Source organism: Phallusia mammillata, chromosome 3, assembly GCF_965637545.1.
Source record: "Phallusia mammillata chromosome 3, kaPhaMamm4.hap1.1, whole genome shotgun sequence".
Lineage (NCBI taxonomy): Eukaryota > Metazoa > Chordata > Ascidiacea > Phlebobranchia > Ascidiidae > Phallusia > Phallusia mammillata.
This window is the reverse complement of record NC_137254.1, coordinates 18,233,885-18,255,129: the sequence shown is the minus strand read 5'-3', so window position 1 is coordinate 18,255,129 and position 21,245 is coordinate 18,233,885. Positions and strand designations below refer to the sequence as shown.

Here is a 21,245-nt window from a genome sequence, read left to right as displayed (position 1 = left end):
CAAAAAGTAAAAACAAAGGTCGTGTTTTTTTTCCAAAAAAACACATAAATCTGTATTTTCAATCTCTATACATTGGACTTCTACAATTTAAGCTTTTCGTGCAACATTTTTTTTTTAGAATCAGCCCCCCAAAAACAATTGTTCTGTTTATTTAGGCGACATAAAACCTGAGTCAGAAAAGGATTTGCATGAATATTCTTCAAACTTACTGTAGAAACGATTGTCATAGGCTATGTTTGAAAAACAGCTTGCCTTTTAGGCGTACATTTTGATATCGTCTGCGTTTAAGACATTCTATCAAAAAAGTCGAAAAACCTTGCCTAAACCACCAAACAAAGTAACCACTGTATGTTGTTTGTATTTCTTTTAGATGCAGAAACCAAACCACAGTGAAAAAGCAAAATAAATTCTACCTGGTAAAAGATTCACAAAAACGCTAAATTGCATAAAAAAGCACTTGAAAACAGTTTTGTGAGTGTTTATAAAAATATATGAACCACAATGAATTTTCACAGTAGACTGGTTCAACTAAGTCAACTTCTTTAATAATATGAGATTGAAGTCATTGTGCAATAGACAGAAAAGCTTGGAAATTACTAAACCACTGTAGTGCTGTGTTATGTCATCTTAGCACCTGCGCAACTGTCTACAAGTTGTAAAGGGCAATGACGTGTACGATAACATCAAGGCGTTTTTATGACGTATAGTTACAATTACGTCTTCTGTTTCTTGATCAACTTGTCACATGACCCAGCTACGGAGTAACGCATTTTTAGTGCATTTACTCTACTACTTCTTTTTCCCCAGCAATTTCTTACGTTGTGATTCAAGCAGAGACTCGAGGTGCTCAGCGCGCTTGCACGCCCCCTCGTGTTGGCTTCGAATCTGAGTAATTGTTTCCTCTTTCTTGACGATCGCCTGTCGAACCCTGCGTTTTTTCCCAAAAAAAAATTAAACACGCCATATTAGGCCTACCATACGTCCTTTTTTAGGAGGACATGTTCTCGTTTTTAACAAAAAAAATGTCCTTCGAGGACGATAAAATATTGCCTAAATACCCTACTTTTTAAATTGTCTGTATTTTCTAAAAATACAGTACACCCCAGTTAATTCGGACCCGTTTGGAGCGAAAAATTTGATTACCCGATGTCGAATAGGCAAAGCCACATCACAAATCATTTGTGCCCGAATTAGGCGAAGACCAGGGGTTTACTGTATAAAATTTCTCACCTTTTATGTACTTCTGCCAGCTCTTCGTCTTTTTCGTTGTTAATTCTTTCCAACTCTAACCTTTAAAATAATAATAAGAAAAATTTATTTCAAAAAAAAAATCTAAAATTTGACAAATTACAATCGAACAAGGACCCATGAGATATTATTAAGAAAAATCAGCTCACTATGGTGTACATGAGCAGCACCGTCCACATCTGGCGGTTTTGTGAACGGTACGACTCTATATGGCACATTACATTTCTTTTTGGAAGTAGTGCAAACGTGGAGAATGTTCAAGTTCGCAAACTCTTAAAATGACCCTCCAAACCCGTGTCCTCTGGTCTCTAATAAAAATATAAAATTCTGTGCATTACAAGTGAAAAAAACGGGGTCATTTAACAATATAAAATGTTTGAGGTACACATTTTTAGTCTCTGCCTCGCCTTTTGCGAATGTATAGCGCGTTCTTTGGGCCTGGCGTACTATGATTTATGGATAAGTATGCCGTGATCGCTGGTCTGCATAGATGCTTCAGAGCTGATCTCAGTGTGTATGTATTCAAATTAGCTAAGGCATTGATTGTTGATGTTTTGCACGTGTCTTATGCAACCGTATAATTGTGGGTAGGTATGGGCCGAACCGAATCAGAACCCGAGTAGTAGATAGTATCTACTAGATACCGAGCATCGGTGTTTTTGATGATCGGTGCTCGAACGAGCAGTTGCACAAACTGATCCGAGCATTAAATGCACATGTTTATGCCAATCTAACATACGAAACTAGTGATCGGAGGAGTATCCAAGCACAATAACGACTGTTTGTTAAATGTGTTAGATCGTGGAAAAACGCTTACTTCTGGGGCCTTTACAGCTTAATGCACCGCTGGTGACGTAAGGGACTTTGGTAAGCTACAAAACCAGCGCGACATTACAAGTGTTTGTGACATCACAATGCAGCAAGCGTGCTCGAGCCTTAATGTGAGATGCTCGGTGTTCGACCAAGAACAACACTTGCAGTTTCGGCATATTCCTACTTGTGGGTGTAACCTACACTGGCGAATACCTGAATAAACCTCACGGCCCCTTTCAAAGGACATTGAACACTAGTTGAGAAACACTGCCCTGAAAGTTGTTTCAAACAAGTAGAATGTTACCTGTGTCTTGCTCTCATCTCAGACAGCTCAGTTTTCATGCGCTTGTTTTCTTCTTCTGTAATCACAAGTCGATCCGCGAACTCCTGTCTGATAACTTCAGTCACATTACCTCGCTCTTCCACAAGTTTATTTTTTATCTGGAATAAAAAAGAGCTTTTTTCCATGCTGTTATATAATCTCCGAATTGCTGAAAACACTATTTGATGCTGATTAAGAGAATTTATATCATAGTATGATTTAATTTATAATAATCAGTGCAAATAAACAGGGATTTGAATAGGAACTGAATCCGAACCCGTAAACCGGTTTATTTCATTAAACACGAACCATAAATGACAGCTTTTGAAAACCTGAACCGGAGTTAAACCTCATATTTTGTTTGGCGTTGAACACAAACCCGAACCAGTAAAAATGCAGACTGTATTGTTTTTTTGTGATCGCTCCAACCTCCCACAATAAATCTTGATTTCAGAACAACGTACTGAATAATACGCGAGGCAACAGCTATGTTAAAAATAACAATTCAAATGTGCCCGTGCAGTGCACAGATAAATTCCTTGGAGTTTGATAAGGCCATGTAGATAATGAGTAAAATTAAAATAAACCAAAGATAATTTAAAAAATGGTTTAAAAACAGCAAACCGGTTCCAACCGGGTAATTGACTGGAACTGTAACAAACCCGAACGCAAAAAAATACACATCTTTTAAAATCCAAACCTCTTAAACAGGGTTCCCAACCTTTTTTAATGAATTCCTCACTTAACAATTGAAACAATAAAAAGTATACCCAAACCGAATCTGAACCTATGTTACAAGCGGTTCGACTCCCTGCAAATAAACTTGCATTGCTTGGACCTAAAATGCACATTCGTTAAATCCACTCAATAATGTTGCATTGGCGGGTATTTATTACCTTCATCATATCAGTGACTTCTTGTTCTTTCTGTTTGCACAAACTTTGTAGTTGCAGATTTTCGCTTTCGATCTCATTAAAACTAACTTTCATCGTGTTGTATTTCTCCTAAAAACACATAAGATTGTTTTGTAAACTCTAAAGAAGAACTGTAAATTTATGGCAAAATAATTTTTTTTGAAAAAAATTTCGTAGTTCATTTAAATATTTACTGCTTAGGAAATTTAGTTCACCAAATTTTACCGAATGCAAGCATTATTACAATATATATACAGTAAGTTTTACAGTATATTTTCCCAATAATGTTAGACAAAACATTTATAGCAGTTATTTAAAAATGTCAAAACTAAAATATTCAAAAAATTCTGGGCTGAAAAAATTAAGCACAGACTATTTTGGGAATTTTTACCTGAGTGTGTTTCTCAGATTTCTCCACTTCTCTCATTTCAGCTTCGTACTTGTCTCTAATTCGCTTGATCCTATATAAACAGCAAAGTTAAGTCATTGCGAGTCCCGGCCTTGCAAGGGATAACAGATCCCTGTTCTGCAGAGACAGAAGCTTGAATTTCTGGAGCCCAGTCTAAGTAGCCCTAGGTATGTAGGACCATTTGCCAAAACTGATGCAACTGATGTAGCCTCACACCACAAATGATGGCATGTGCATTTGCCGAAACGTTTGAATAATAAAGTATGTCTCCTATTACGTCTATTGGGTCGTTATTAAACTTAAGAACTAATCCGTGTTTCAATGTGTGTCGAAACTATATTAAAAAAGTGTTTTTAGGGAATCGAACCGGAAACCGGTTTGTGCGGTTTAATTTATTAAACTAGTACCGAGCCCGAAACGTAAATTGCTTGTTCTTAACAATCTGAACCAGAGCAGAACCGTATATTTTGGCGTTGTACCAAGCCGGAACCGAACCACTAAAAATGCAGTCTGTAATATTTTTTTGCGACCGCCGCCACCAAAATCATTGATTTCGAAACAAAGTCGTAAAAAACGTAGGAAAACAGCAACAGGGCGTGTCAAAAACAACGAATTATAATGCGACCGGTTCGATAAGACGTACAGACCATGGACAGGATTAAAATTTAACAAATAAGAGATTTAAACTAGTTTCAATGCCGAAAAACAGTTCGGATTGGCTAAAACAAAAATGTTAAACCTGAACTGAACCTGAACACAATCGACAAATAGTTCAAATTCCTGATTCTGAAGAATCCATAGAAAGTTCATGAATTTATCCACGATAAACACTATTTTAGCCAACGAGAAAAACAGACTAACCGATTTTCGCATGATTTTTCCATCTCTTGTCTTTGTTGATGTACGTCATCTTCCAATCTATGGATTGCAAGATCGATTTCCTTGTCTCGGTCACGCCTCACTGCTTCCTTCAGTTCCCGTTCTTTCTGGATGATAAACGCCTCCTGGTGGCATAAAGACAGATTCAATTTTCAGCCAAATGTCATTTTTCATATTTGAAGTTGTGAAATATTGTATTTGGGTTTCATATGAAACATTTATAACATAGTTACGTCCAGGGCGTTTTTTATTACAGATGTCTTTTTAAACATGTGCATAGAGTTAAAAATATTTCTTAAAACTTCGTAGTTAGTCAACGTTTAGTCATAAATCATTTTTTATCAAATATTTAAGGACCAAAATACATTTGAGAACTACTGGATTAAATTTGAATTACGGATCGTTTCAAAACAGTTCTTGCAACTTCATAACAGCCGTGTCAAATAGATACAAATATGGCATGTTTTCAGTTTGAAAGCTTTTTTATCTTGGCTCGTCCTTAGGTTGTGGCTTGATGTTGTATTTCGAGGGTTATTAAATTAAATAAAAATCGGGAAAATCGTTTTAGGCCTATTGCGTCACTTTGTCGCAAAAAGAACTTGCCACAAAATAAAAAAGTGAAGTCTAAACTTAAACATCACAAGTTCATCGAGAGCCATAAAAACATTTTAGTGGGAAAGCTATCCAAACTTGGAGTAATGTTAACATGAAATTGGACATGAAACAAAAAAGTTTGGGAACCACTAATCCAAAAAAGTAATATAGGTCCACCACTTGCCTGCTTCTTCATATAGTTTTCCTGCCACGCTTGCTTCTCGATTTCAAGCCTTTCCCTTAACACTTGCATCTCCTGTGCATGCCTCCTCATCACGTCCTCCATGTTTTTCTCATACTCCTCACGTAAAGTTGATGACGTCACGCGCGTGTTATCCTCCAGTTGCGCCTTCAGATCATCCAGTTCGCTTCTTTGCCTGTGTGACGTAGAGCAAAATATAGTTGCCGTCCAAAGGAAAATCTTATGTCAAATACTACGACGTTTTGGTGAACCAATAACCAAAATACCTTAACAAACGTGATGATTTAAATTTTGATAAAACGGGAAATGATTTAAATTTTTTGTAAAACAAAGTATTTTTCCACAACCTGTCTAACCAAACTGATCACGTCACAATTAGTTGTCAAAAATTTATGACGTCATAAAATATTTAGGTGCGAAACCTTATTTAATTTACTGCTGTAAAAAAACACAACATATAACGTCAAGTTCGCTTAAAAGTGACGTCATACTATTACAAAAAAAGAAAATCTTGCAGCTGAAAAAAAAACATTATTACATATGACGTCAAATTCGCTTGGCAGTGACGTCATATTGATAGAAAACTGAAACTAAGAAAACCTTGCAGCTTGATTATTCAGTCTTTCTTTTTCCTCAGCCACCTCTGCGAATAATCTTTTTCTCTGCTGCTGCAATGCAACTTCTTCTTGTTCAATTTGCTTCTCATATCTGAAAAAAGCAAAAATTTCACCTGTTAGGTCACTCCAGGTGCAATTGCAAACAACTATCAGCATACTTTGTAAAAAATAAGTTCATTAAAAGCAGAAGTATAAATCATACGACAGAATTTTGGTTTTGGGATTCCTGTCAAAAACTACTACCCGAGAAAGGACACCATCTATTTGTGAAATATATCCACTACCCGATCTGGCATTGAAACGAGGTCTTTTGACAAAAACAAATACCACCTACATCAGTCATGGGGGCAGGCAAAAAAAATTGACAAAATAGGCAAATTTATACACATCCATACTATACATGGATGTATTATAATGTCAAGAAATTATGTTTGCATAGGCATAAATTATATACAGTAGAATTGAGTTGCCTAAAACCTGAAACACTCTGCAATGTAACTTTATTTATTCACCAGGTTCTTTAACAAAATATGTTCGTTTTAAACGACATTGAAATTCCAAGAATTCAAATGCCTACTCCTGCCTTTACGTACAATCTCCTATGCACCGACATCAGTGGTCCCAGAACTTTTGAAAATTAAAAAAAAATCATTTTAAAACATAATCATACCACAAAGTAGATAGACGACGCTTATAGTTAAACATACATTATTAAAGAAACGACCTTACACCGTGCTTATGAGCCTGCATCCAGAAACATCTGTTTCAAACCACAAGCCAAAAGTGTTATTCAACGGAAAGTTTTAAAATTCTACAGTAAGTTTTCTCCCAGGTTGGAAACCACCAAAGCTAATATGTGAACCCAGTTTGTTTAAATCACGCTGTATATCGAGTATTGATATGAACCAGGATTTTTGGTTAAAAACTCGCCTTTGTCTTGCGATTTCCCGTTCTCTTGTGCAAGCCATCTCCTTTTCACGTTCAAGTTGATCGCGGAGTTCCTCGTTTTGACGAATGTAGCGCTGACCAGCCCGCTCATCCGACTAAAGTTGCGATGCAAAAATATTTAAATTGTACAAAATTACGGATAAAAGAGGGAAAATTGAAAAAGTTTCCTTGAGAAACAAATCATAGTACCCCAGGTCCTTTGAAGGCCGAATCAACCGGTCACCACCATATATAGCAAGGTGTAGACTAGAAAAATCTAGCCTGCGGTGGGATTCGAACCCACGACAGGAGTCTTCTCGGGACTCGCGCTCTACCAACTGAGCTACGCAAGCGTAGTGGAAAATCCGCCGAAAGTTGAATAAAAAATAACGGGGACCAATCCATATCAGACACGTCAGCGAAATTATAACAGAGCTTACGATCATTGGTAAAAGAAAGGTTCACAAAAGAGTGAGCTTGGCGCAATGTGAACAAACACGCTGGGGAGAACACAATTAAAAAAACGTTAGTAGGAAATGTTACTATTACAATAGTGTACTTACTCTTAGAAGTTCAGCTTCGTGAATCGCTTTTAATTTCTTGATTTCTTCCTTGTGTCGTAATATAAGACGTTGGATCTCAGGTTCCAGGCCTTTAACAGTCATTTCCTGTGGGAAATAAAGTTAACACGGCACTAATTTGCGGCCGCTTTTTTTCAAAATAAATCGTCAGTTTTGGAAAAAATAAACCACATTTAAAAAAATATGTCTGTAGACCAATGATTTTTAACCTGTGTTCCGTGAAAGATCGTCGCAAGTATATTATTAGGTTGACCAGTGTTCCATAGAACACCGGTTAAAAATCACTGGTTTAACATAATGGCTGTAAATAACTTTTCTTTTTATGGAAGTAATTATTCACTATCACCGGTTTGAAGATTTCATCGGAATTTGCTTCATTTAATGCTGTGAAAAAGTCTCATTGTGTAGAAATATGAATGTAATTGCGTGGGCATGTTGCTGCTTAAGCACAATACTGTAGTTGAGTCTGAGCTTGTTTAGTTTTTTTTTGCATATTTAAATATTTGGTGTTTTGCAAGATTACAAAGCATGACGTGTGCCGTGGCTCAAAAAAGACTGAAAAACACTGTGTAGATAATAAAAACACGTCGTTGACACATACGTGATTGCGAAAAAAAATCAGTTTAATAAACTTAATAAAATTTAAAAGAATTACATTTATATTTTTAATGTACCTTGATTTTTTTCGTTTTCTCATCAATCCACTTTTCACGACGAATTTTCTCAGCAGCCGCCATCACATCTTTCGACTAAAAGTTAAACGAAAGTTGTTTATTGTCTATTTGGATAAACCGGCGTTTACTATATTCATATTTGCTACCAACCAATCTTGTGTGTTTTGTTATTAACATTTGAATTTAAACCCCAGGGGTAGGCAATTCTCTTTCAGGGGTTGTCGAACCCGTTTAAACCTATACGTGGAAAATAACTTGTATGTTACCTTTTTCATGTCAATATTATGTGACTCCGTGAGTTGTTTTATTTTGCTTTGATATCTTTCATCAGAGAGTTTCATTTCACGAACAAGTTTTTCACATTTTTGGTTCAAAATCTTCTTGTCGTCAATCAGCTGTGAAAAAGTCAAAAAAATGTTTTCGAAAACAGTAAATTTCACCACATTCGCGGACACTTTGGTCAGAAAAGAGAAGTCAATGTGAGATAAGAACATTTTTGTCCGGTTTAATCTTACTTGGTCAATGAAGGTTAAATGCCTTTGAATAGTGGCTTCGTATTGTTCTTTTTGAGATTTCAAATGAAGTTTTAACTCTTTTTCTTGCTCTTTCGACTGCTTTAGAGACAATTCTCGTTGCTGTACCTGAAGGTAAAAATACCAAATTGTAATGATGTTTTAACATGTTTTTTATCATTATTAAAAGTAAGTCAAATTAACGAAATTCGGCGATAACTTAAAAAAATTTCAAAGCAGGTACAATACGAAACTTGTGGAATTATGAAAGTCAGCTCAGACTGTAATGTATGCTTATTGTTGCCAAGGTAATAAAATCGCTTTATTGCAAATATCATAACTGCCCATAGTAAATTAGCAGTGATGGGACCAATACTGGGTTTCAATGAAATCGGACGATTTTAGTGGTATAGGTACTCAATACCGAAATATTTTTGCCCTAGTTTTTGATAATAACGTTTGATACCGAATACTGATTTACACTATAAGAATACAGGCAACTTTTTCCCTACGTTGGCAAACTATTGTCCTCCCTGTGTTTCGCTGTAAGTTGCGACAGGACCTTTCTCACGATACACGCGTTTGTTGATACATCAGGTTGAGGTTAAGTCGGGCGTATACGTACGAAAGTGCCCTTTAAACAGGCTACACACATAATTTGCGTTGTCGACATCTACTAACGTGTGGTCATCAATTCTTCTACATTTTCTACATGTATGTTTACCCGAGCCATTGCAGAAAAAGTATCTAGTTGTACACAACTAAGTACAATAACACTGTATTTAGGTACTCAGCATCGGTATTGGAGGTATAAATATTGTGGTACTCATACTCGGCATCGGTACTCGGTTCAAAACCTGGTATCATCCCATGAGTCCAGTGTTTTTTTAAGGTGTTTTGGGGGACCGAAACGGTTCCCCAAATTTCTCCAGCGGCTTCCCAAATAAGCAAATATGGCTATTTTTTGGTATTTAAATGAAACACTTACGGTCTCTTAAAACTACTTAACGGTCACCCAAACCAAACCTTAAAAAAAACCTGCCCATGACTATGAAGTACGTATGACAGGAAACGTACATTTTTAATTGTCCAGCAGTGACTTACCAGTGCTTTTTGCAGAAGAGAAACACTCTTGGTTTTTTCTTCCAAATCTAAGCGAAGTTTCAGCATTTGACTTGTGACCTGAAAAATTAAAAAAAAAATTAAATGAAGGGTTGATAATTTGAAAATCATAGTACATCAGGCCTAGGCTCAATGGTGAGCCCATCAAAAGTCAAATCATAAGCTTAGAGATGACACTCACGCTCCAACCAAGCTAGCCTGTGTAGCTTAGTTGGAGCATGAGTCCCAGAATAACCTGTCGTGGGATCAAATTCCACCTTAAACTAGATTTTCTAGCCTGTGTCTTATCATATGGGAATGCTCGGCATAACGCTTTTAATAGGCCTGACACACTATGATTTATATGTTGACATGACGTGATTGCTGGTTTGCACGACTGCTTGTGTGCTGATCTTAGTTTAGAATGTATTTACTTTAACTAATTTGACAATGGTATGCTTTTAATATGGTAATTTTTATATTTGCAACTCATTCAAAAAGGATAAGATTTACCTTCTAATACTAGAATATATTTTGGAATGATTTTTTTACATTGTAAAGCATATACTTTGAATTGTAACTAAGTTTACAAAGGCATTTTTTTCTTTTAATTATTTTATAATTTTGTTGTTTTTTTAACAAAGAATACAGTTATATTTACTTTTTGCATGAAATGTCTTTTAAACATCAAATCAAACTTTCAAATTTTAGGGGACTTTCAAATTTTTTTGCTAAAAATTTAAGAAACTGTCAACAACTATTCTTAAAATAAAAGAGTTTGAAATAAAAAGTCACCTCTGTTGCAGCCTGCTCAGCTTGTATCAGTTGTTGTACAGACTGTGAATTATCTTCCAGTGGAGTTTCAGTTTGTTTTGTCTCAACTTCGTCCAAATAGTTGATTATGCTGTGGAGTTTGGCTTCAGTTAGGAGTTGACTTGGTTCTGAACATAAAATAATTGATTTAAAATTGTGTCTGGTTTATGCAGCTAACTTTTTTTTATCTTTTAAGCATACCTGGCTGTTGTAGCACAAGACCCGACGATTTGGATACGGTTGAATGATTCTCAGACTGAAGGTCATCAATCCATGACAGTTTTTCCTCCAATGCCTTCAAACACATAAAGTTACTGTGTTTCGACCAACTTGTGAAAAGTTAAGCAAAACATTCTTTTTAACTGAAGAATATATGCAACCTTTTGGATGAAATCAGTGGTTCTCAAACTTTTTTATATTTTTTTAAAGCGGTCCCTTTGCCATTATTTCAAAGGCTTGCAGTCCTTAAGTCTGAATTTGTATTTCAGAAAAACGAAGTTGATTGCAGAATTTTAGCTAGTTATGCAAAAATGCGCATAATAATGATCCAAAGTCAACATGACATCACAGACAAGACAAAAAAAACATTACGATTGTGCACGAACAATTCCATTTTTGTCAGTTGTCATGCAATAAAGGCTATTGTTTAGCAATGAAGACAGTCAATTCTCAATTCTAGTTTGATTTAAACTGATTCAGTGGCACAAACTGACGCCAAATAAGATTATAGAAGTACTTCAACCTTTTCGCGGTCCCCCCAAAATTGCCTCACAGACCCCAGTTTGAGAACCAGATGAATAAATGTTCGTTTAGTATTTTCTAATAATCTGTATCAGCGAAAATTATGTGTAATTTGTATACAGTTACTATGACTGGCAATAAAGTAAATTCACACAACTAGCAAGATAGTAGAAGTGTTTGAAACCAATAAAGTGTACTACGGCCTACAGTACAAGAGTAATAGCATGTCATGTATAGTTAGCAAATAGCTACCCAGGATTGCTAATTATCTCAATATATAAAAATTTAAGAAACTTGTCACTTCACCCTACAATGAAACTGATAAATAATTTAATCTTACTGATTTTGTAGCAGTTGAGTCCTTTAGTTGGTCAGGCTGTTCTTCAAGAATTTTAATGGTTTCCAAAACATCATCTAATGTTGTCCGAGATTTTGTTGCGTCACTAGGGGGTGTTGTGGTATCAGGCTCACTGTTGAATTTAACAAGAGTGATTGTCAAAAACAAGAAACCAAACAAAACTTTTACAAGCATGATTATGAATATTGTGTTGATAAAACAAAATACAGATTTAAAATGCAGTCAGGACATCGGACCTAAGAGGGTCAAACCGGCTTTAACATAAACATTTAGACTCCCTAAAATTGTTGTCCAGGTTTAAAAGATAAAAATATTTAAATACAACATAGTAAAAAATTGCAAAAAAAATTTTGGAAAAAAAATAAATTCCAACCAAAAAGTAAAATATATATGTCATAATATGGATTTACTTTAATTCCTTTCAAACCTCATTAGTCTTGACTTTGTAACCTTGTTGTTAACATTAGCACCCAAACGGAAAACACAAGAACTCACACCAGACAAGTTTGCTAAATACCCTTAGGAAACGGCAAGAGCATTTACGAATATTTGAAATGCAATTTGTGTGAAAATCCCTATGGTAAGGGCTATTATAGTTATGGTGAGGTTTAAATTATTTAAATAACTGCCTGCTTTATGCCATTTATCAGTATTTAGCAAACTTTGTCTTTTGTGAGTTCTTGTGTGAGTAGTTCTACCGACCTAAACATGGCTTCATACCTTTTACTGACTGGTCCATCAACAACTTCACTGCCAGCCAAAAGCATTGAAATATTTGATGCAGTCTGTACAAAAATGTAAGAATAAGGACAAAAGCAAAATTCATGTGACAAAGTTTAGCAGTTTCAATTAGAAAAAATGTTTAAACGCTTAACCAAAAGGCAACTTTTTACTCTAGAAACAAAAAATATTAGCAGATTATTTCAAACTGAAACCATTATCTGCATGTGTTTGCACAAGAAAATCATTAACAAAACAAAAATATTGACAATTTATGAACAAAACAAAAACAATGTTTAACAAACTTCATCAAAAAGCCGATCAACAGAAGCAGATACATCTTTTGAAGCTTCATGTTTTTCTGCATTAGATCTCAGTTTCCTTTGTTTTTTCTTTGCTTCTGCCTTTTTCCTTTTCACAATTGACATTTCTTCCTCAACATGAGCTTTTATTTTCTTATCTTCCTCTTCTCGTTTTTTGGCAAGATCCTGGTTTGAATCAACAAAATATAAGAAAAACTAAAAAGGTGGCTTTTCTATAGATTTCCATTTTATATGTTCTAAATCCTATTTGCCGATTTACTATACACACCCTTTAATCCATATAAATGATTGTTTTCAGAAGCAAAAACGAATGGGTCCCCACACACATGTTAAGCTGGAGTATAAAAATGGTGCAATTATCTTCAGATTTCGAGAAAAAAAAATAGTAGAAAGTGTTCCCAAATTTAAATGTTGGTTATATTTTTACATCTTTATAATGTTATACAATGAGTAATTAAAAAAAAACTGAGAAAAATATTCCCAAAGCTTTAGTATATGTAATCTTTCGCAAATCGTTCTTAACTGAGGTCAACTTTATATTACTAATTACCTTTGAATAAATTTGAATAAGTTTAAAGCACTCTTTCTTGACCAAATGCTTGGAAAAAAAACAGCGTGAGACAGAAAAAAAAATATGGACAGAAACAGCATATGCCCTCTCTAGGAATAGTGGATATTTACCAGCCTACTTAGTTTAGTCAACAGTTTACCTCTACAGCTTTTTTGTATGCCTCTTTTGCTTTTAGGTCTCGTCGAATTTTTTTCTCTTCCTCACTTCTTTGACTTCGAAGCAGTGAGTTTTGAATGCTGCGTTCAATCTCCTATAAATATTAATTTTTGCTCAGTAACACTGACACATTACCCATATTGTTTAAAAACAAAAGTAAGACACATATTTACATTAAAACAAAGATTGTTAAAGTATGAGGGGTTTGACAGCTTCTTTATCCAAGGTTTTGGCAATCTATTTAGTTGCTTAATAAAGAATGGTTGCAAAATCCAACCAAAATTAAGCATTTTTATGACCAGAAATGCATGAAAATACAAGTTTTCTTTAAAACTTAAAAACCAAAACTCTAAAAATTAGGGTTATGTTTACCACAAAGAACTGTTCTTTAATAGAAGTACTTTATAATGAAAGTATTTTTATGCGGCCATGAGTTCTATTTTCAACCAAATTATGATTTTTTCCATGTATAAACAGCAGTGATGGGACCAGTATCTGGTACTCGGTATCGACCGATTTCAGTGGTATCAATACACGTACTCGGTATCGAAATATTTTGTCTCAGTTTTCGATACCAACGTGCGAGTACCGAAGGCCGGTTTACACCACAAGAATACAGGCAACTTTATGCCATTATTTGCTTTGGACAGTACAAAATTGGAAAAAAAGTTCCATCAGTTTATGTATATCTTTTCTGCTATCACGAGGAGATTACATTTTTCGGCATGTGTGTGTGCCCCCCGACCATGGCAGATAAATTAGCCAATGATATACAACTAAGTACAACACTACACTTAAGTACTCGGTATCGAAGGTCTATACATGTGGTACTCATACTCGGTATCAATACTCGCTTTAAAATCTGGTATCGTCCCATCACTAATATACAGACACTTATTTTTACTAAAATTGCAAAACAATTTTAAGGCTTAGGGTGAAGGCAGTTAAACAAACAATTTTAACAGTTGTGGACTGAGACGTTATATTTTAGCAGTCACATTTTAACTGCAAAAAAATAATAAAATACTCTAGTTTAGATCACACTGCTTTGTACCTCTTTCTTTTGAGAGAGCATACGTTTTACAGCAGCTTGACTAGTTTTCCTTCTGATTGAATGTCGCCGATAAAAACATTGAATTTTTCGAGCAGCCACTTCTCGCTAAAAAAATACACTTAGAAATTGATACATAAATCATAGTGCTTGTTAGTATTGTACCAAACACACTTTAAGAGTCAATTCTTGTCATTCCCACCTTTAGTAATGTCACAATTTCAGTAAAACTCTGTACCCATAAGTGTAGCTTGAACATACCTGATTGAATTCAGAATCTAGTCTTGGAGAGTTAACTGGTGTTTGTCCATCAATGTCTTCGTCAAAATTGTCTGAATATTGTGTTGGAAAACTTGTCTGTGGAGTTCGAGATGCTGAGGAAAATATTTCTTCTCCGACGTTTGCAGAGGAATCATCTTTATATTTCTCCACGTTGCTGACAAATATATGAAAATCAAATTAAGACAAAGGCAATGTTGTCTTGACAGTTTTTACCGTACAAATACTGAAAAAACATTTCATCCACCAGGTTGCAAATTTATCAATGTTTCATTCAACTGGTGTGATGCTAAACAAAATACAACTTGTTTTAAGAACTTGTAATTTTGCTGTTGTTTCGCCCACCAGAACGGTTTTTCAGAGCAATGAAGTGAAATATTTGCAAGCACAGAAGTGAAAATGAACACCGACATACAATAAAATAATAACATAAGAACAAAGGCTGTCCATCCATAAAGAGAACAGTTGCCAGCGTTACAAAGCCACAGTTCATAACTAATGTCCGATAGCTGCTGGATAAGTTTTTTTTTTACTTTTCAAACTCAGAGAAACAAAACTTGAACAAAATTATTTATTTTTAGGCAAATCTATGAACTGTCCGCATTGCCCATTTGCCTAATGTTTATATTTACTGCTTAGCTGAGTAAAAAAACAAAAAACTAGAAGGGTGGCTTAGCACATATTGCCCTTGCACATACACTATGATCTATTTTAAAACATAAATATATTTCCTATGCTTATTTTGTATTGGGTCCCATATTAGCCATCGTCTTTTATAACCTTGGTTGTTTCTGCAGGCAAAAACTCATGGGTCCCCACACATGCAAAGTTGAAAATAATGCAATTCAATAGATAACAAAGAGTAAGTTTGGTATTGTGAAGACAAACACAGTGATTGGTACTGTGCATATCTAAATATATATGCTATATGGAGTAAAAACTATTTAAATTAAAAAACTCATTTTAGGGGGCTAGTAGGATAACTAATTGAGGTTCAACACGCACAAACTTAAAAGTAGGAAACCACAATGACTCAATCAATAGTACTGCAAAATTTCAGTCCAATCTGCCAACGTTTAAAATTTCAACCACTAGAGGTGTTTTAAGCAACAACCGTTAATGTTTTTGATGTCAAAGGGCTGTTAACAACCCCCGAACTGCAATGGCGCAATAACGATAATTGGCATACTTTACAAGCTATCCAAATTTTAGCCAATTCTGACATTGTTTACAAACTCACCCCTTTTAGGGGGCTAGCAGGGTAAATACTAGGGTTATCCGGACAAACAAAGTGGGATGCACATCTACATAACTATATCTACCATCTGCATAAGTTTCAGCCACATCCATCAAGCATTTGATAGAAAAACGAGTCGGACAAACTTTGGGGGGAAATACCCATTTTAGGGGGCTAGCGGGGTAAATACTGGGTTTATCAACAAAAACAAAGTGGAATGCACATCAACATAACTACATCTACCATCTGTATAAGTTTCAGCCACATCCATCAAGCATTTGATGGCAAAACGAGTCAGACAAACTTCGGGGGAAAAAACATTTTAGGGGGCTAGCAGGGTAAATACTGGGGTTATCAACAAAAACAAAGTGGGATGCACATCTACATAACTACATCTACCATCTGTGTAAATTTCAGCCGAATCCATCAAACATTTGATAGAAAAACGAGTCAGACAAACTTCGGGGGAAAATACCTATTTTAGGGGGCTAGCAGGGTAAATACTGGGGTTATCAACAAAAACAAAGTGGGATGCACATCTACATAACTACATCTACCATCTGTGTAAATTTCAGCCAAATCCATCAAACATTTGATAGAAAAACGAGTCGGACAAACTTCGGGGGAAAATACCTATTTTAGGGGGCTAGCGGGGTAAATACTGGGGTTATCAACAAAAACAAAGTGGGATGCACATGTACATAACTACATCTACCATCTGTGTAAATTTCAGCCAAATTCATCAAACATTTGATGGAAAAACGAGTCGGACGAACTTCGGGGAAAAAATACCCATTTTAGGGGGCTAGCGGGGTAAATACTGGGGTTATCAACAAAAACAAAGTCGGATGCACATCTACATAACTACATCTACCATCTGTGTAAATTTCATCCAAATCCATCAAGGATTTGATGGAAAAACGAGTCGGACAAACTTTGGGTAGAAGAAGAAAAAAGAAAAAAAACAAAAACATTTCGAGTAAAATCAATATGTGTCCCCTTCAGGGAAGGGGACCCATAAATATACATCTCTGGAAATGCTTATCACATTCAATACAGTAAAGTTGGGTTAAAATAAAGATTAACAAACAAACTTTGAAAAAAACACATTATATAATCGTTTCTGTCTCTCTCCATATGTTTGGTCTGCACAGAGCATGCTGACACAACAATGTTTCTAATGCACATATAATAATATTTTAAATGTAACAAAAAAGAGATTTTATACCTGAGGTAGGATTTTAAGTAATGAAGGTCAGATTCATCATGATTCGCAACTTTGTGGGACTCTGGCAATCTGAAATAATCACAAAATTTTTGCATGCCAAAAACGAAACAAGAAAGAAATGTAGTAAAATATGTGGTTTGTGTTTATATTGGCAAACAGTACACAAGTGCAAAGTACACACATGTGTAAAGCCCAAACTAATTATATATACAATAAATTTTTAACATTTTTTTCACTTTTTTAACAATCAAACCAACATTATACGCATATTTTTCAGTTATGTGGCCTACCATGAAACAGTTACAATGAACTACAGAACATTGCAAAACATATATACACAATATTCATTATGGAAGGGATTTCATTATTTATAAGTATATATATAAAGGAACAAACAGTCACACTAACCTTTCTTCAAAATCATTGGACGAAGTGATTGTGTCATTACTTCGTGCTGTGTCAGGTATATAAAAAACTCGCTCTTCAACTTGAGTTCTGTGTACTTGAAGACGCTGTACAAAATAGCAAAACATTAAAACTAATTTGGTAATTCAATCAAACAATTACTGTTAATTTCACTGATAGTGTCATCAAGCTATATCTTTGTCCGGTCAGCAAGGCTTACAAAAGTAAATAGCTTCAAATGTTTTGGAGGGGTTTTCAGTAGTGATGTACCGAATCGGCTAAATTTCGATTCGGCCGGAACTAAATATTCAGCAGTTTTGCCGAATAAATTCGTCCGAATCAACCGAATCAATTATGACGTCACGCGAAGTCATACGCTAATATATAACTATAAAAGATAAAAATAAACTTATCTATAGATAAAAAGGTGTATAGTTGCCCAGGCCTGGAGTTTGACCCAGAACAAAGTTTCACCTGCAAAAATTTCAGACCTTGGCCCGCGCAGTAAGTTAACGATTTTGAATGGCCCACACCAAAATAAAGTTGGACCACACTGTTCTGGTAAACAAGTGGGACCTTTTCTAAAACAAGGCTTGTTAAGTCAACATCTTAGAGTCGGTTTTACCCGTGATGAAGGGGTTGGTGTCTTCTTTTGTTGTTTAGATCTTGGTTTTGGAGAAGGTTGGCTGAAAAATGAAGACAACGGGTCTTCAGATGAAGATTTTACGGACGAAGAAAGATTGGTTTGTTTTGGGCGATAGTTTTCTTTTGCAGGAAACGACATAGCAAGAGATGGTTTGCCACGACCTGTGAAAACCAAATAAAGCCAAAAATAGCAATTTTTTAATACTATTAAAATTAACATAAATTTATTGCTGGGATGAGCACTAAAGCATTCAAGTAAATGGTGCTTGTGGTTCAACTTTTGACAGGCTCACCACTGAGCTTATGTAACTTAGTTAAAAGATCACAAGCCCCAGAAAGACTCCTGTCTTGGGTCCGAATCCCACCACAGGCTAGATTTTTTTAGCCTATGCCACATGGAAATGCTTGGTGACCAGCTAATTTAGAAAAAAAACCTTCAATATGCCTGGCATTCTATGATTTGCTGAGGCTATTATGAATTGAAAGGTTCTCTTATAGGTGAACAAGTAGACCAGGATGAAAATTAGATTATATTTTTAATCATATCGTAAATCGAACACACATGATTGTGGTCAATAAGATACTAGTTATTTTTGAAAATACTTATTTTGCTGCAGAAAAAAGAATGCTATCTAAATGCAATAACTCATGTTATTATAACAAAAGCCATACCTTTTCTTTGTCTATCTGAGTTGCTTCGAGCTGAATTTATTCTGTCCGTTTTGGCATGACTCAATTTGTTTTCTGTTGGTCTGTTAGTAGAGGAAGAACTTGATCTGAAAAATTACTCAAAATTTATTTGACCAAATCACCAAGTTGTAAAGATCTCAATCTGCTGAGAAACTTAAAAAAACGAAAGTCAAAGTTTCTGAACAATTCAACTTGACTCAATGTCAACTAAAATCTCAAGATAACAGAAAACAATGTTTAGAATATGGCAAAATATACAATAATAAGGGTGGTACTAAATACCACAGTATGCCACATGATTTGTAGAGTGTGAGATCTGAGAATATAGGCTTCTAAAGGGTAAACGAGATTGGATTGTAGTGTCATTTCAATTACAAACCCTTGCCCCAACCCCAAAAGCTCTAACCGTTGGCACGACAATTAGTCCAGTCAAGGGGCACAGCCAGTCAAGGTGGCTATTGATGTCAATTTTTGTGGCGGAGCAAAAGTGTATTAAAATTTACAACTGACAGGCTTGCACAACATAAGCTTTTTATAAAAAAGGTTTTAACTGAGATTGAGTTTTTTTTAGTTTTAACTGAGCTTTAAGACTTTTTTGGACAAGAAAAATGGGGACAGCATTTACCTAGCTGACAATTTCCTTGTGGGTGAAACTTGTGAACCACTTAAACTTAAGTCCACGGGTGAACTAAAGCATGAATAATCACTGTGAGACATCTCATCAGTCCAATGTAGTCTTCTCTGAAACAGAAACAAACATTATATTTTTCTCATTAATTTTACAACACATTTTGAAAAACTTGAAAATAGGTGCTATCAAATACAGACTTGTTTGTTTAGGAACTTAAAATGAACTTGGTACTTCGTTTGGTATCAGACTTTGTTTATATTTGTATTGATGTATTAAATGCTATTATGCAGTAAGCTTGACAAGCCAAGATTTCTCTAAACTTAGAACCATTTAATTGGTTCATTGAGGATGTTTGAAAAATTTATAGGAAAAAAAACAACAGGTTATCAAATGTGTTGAAGTTGACTTGAATGGTAATTGGTAATGTTAAATGGATTTTTTATAGAAAACATAAAAAAACACTTAAACTTACTTAACGACGACAAAAATGAACACTAAGATGGGTTAAAATAAGAATTTATGTAACGAGCACCATAGTTTGTCTATAAAACAGTATTTTAAAGCTTTCCTAATCAATACCAATTCAAAACAACTTTAACTTTCCAACGAGCGTTGGCATTGCTATAATAACACACGCACTCATGCGTGACAAACAAACACAGAAATCATTTTTTAAATTATTTTAGAAATTAAAATTGTATAATAAAATTTTTTGTAAATCAACAAATTATTATCGTATATGCAATAACCGATTGAATTTTAATTCTAAAAGAACTAAAGACCACACACATAAACAAAGAATCAAGCACCAAACATCAAACACAAATTTAAAAAAGAGTTGTTTTACACCGTAGACTGTAGAGTGTTTCAGATTTTAATTGTACAGTACATAATTAAAATTGTTGATAGTCTGACGTACCATTAAGAGTCTTATCCCAAAGCTGTTGCCACCTTTCTAATTTCTCGCGACGAAGTCATTTGCGCCTATAAATTGACCTTTACAAAAACAAACAACAAAATGTACCTAAAGCTATTGCTTAGCGATAACCAAGTTGTTAAAAAGTGACTTGCAAAGCACTGTTTGCGGACTTAAAGTACGCTATCACGAGGCTCATTTGCCTCGCCAACTGTTGAAAAGAAAATACGTCGTTGTGTGGAAATGGGGAAGCTTTATACACAAGCTGCCCGGTATGTTATGCAGCAATGCACGACCAATAGGTTGATAGTGAGTGAAAGTGCATATTTATTTTTGTTGAACGAATCGCGACGTTTAAAAACTGCTTTAGATTTCGGTGGGATAGTACAAGTTTTTCGCAATCCGGGCCATGGAGCTCAGTTGTATGGCAAAGATAAAAATGGCGTTTATACTCAAACCTGTATTCCTACACCCTTTTCAAGTAAAATTATGTTAAACTGACAGTGTTACTATTATCTTAAAAAATAACAATATTTTAGTCACTTGCAAAACAACTTGCGACTGCGAATTGCCGATCACCCATGTCCACTGTCCTGCAAATTGCACCGGTGCTTCGTACACGTACACGAGTGAAAAAGTATTTCACCAACAGCTCTGTCTGCGCTGCTGCAAAAAAGCGATGAAGGAT

The 21,245-nt window shown here is 35.2% G+C and overlaps 1 protein-coding gene and 1 non-coding gene across 5 annotated transcripts; both read right to left on the bottom strand.

Annotated features, from left to right (window-relative positions):
• Positions 1–340: 340 nt before the first annotated feature.
• Positions 341–21,165, bottom strand: LOC145220050 (centrosomal protein of 131 kDa-like). Of its 4 annotated transcripts, XM_080087344.1 has the most exons (29): positions 21,101–21,165; positions 20,561–20,637; positions 19,636–19,751; positions 18,993–19,096; positions 18,301–18,482; positions 17,679–17,782; positions 17,271–17,339; positions 14,788–14,962; positions 14,530–14,634; positions 13,459–13,569; positions 12,731–12,913; positions 12,426–12,490; positions 11,688–11,817; positions 10,808–10,901; positions 10,589–10,734; positions 9,797–9,874; positions 8,696–8,821; positions 8,447–8,575; positions 8,181–8,255; positions 7,489–7,593; positions 6,929–7,041; positions 5,982–6,089; positions 5,364–5,556; positions 4,568–4,710; positions 3,689–3,758; positions 3,280–3,387; positions 2,366–2,502; positions 1,231–1,290; positions 341–928 (listed from the first exon to the last, which is right to left on the bottom strand). In XM_080087344.1, the coding sequence occupies exons 2-29, from the start codon at positions 20,561–20,563 to the stop codon at positions 790–792; spliced, it is 3,171 nt and encodes a 1,056-aa protein (XP_079943470.1). In that variant the 5' UTR covers positions 20,564–20,637; positions 21,101–21,165; the 3' UTR covers positions 341–789. The 4 variants fall into 4 exon arrangements, with proteins under 4 accessions (XP_079943470.1, XP_079943473.1, XP_079943472.1 ...); XM_080087347.1 differs by lacking the exon at positions 21,101–21,165 and having other exon boundaries at positions 12,764–12,913; positions 20,561–20,631; XM_080087346.1 differs by lacking the exons at positions 20,561–20,637; positions 21,101–21,165 and adding an exon at positions 20,114–20,236.
• Trnal-gag (transfer RNA leucine (anticodon GAG)) lies at positions 7,205–7,278 on the bottom strand. Its single transcript has one exon. It is a non-coding gene; the product is annotated as a tRNA-Leu (tRNA).
• Positions 21,166–21,245: the final 80 nt, after the last annotated feature.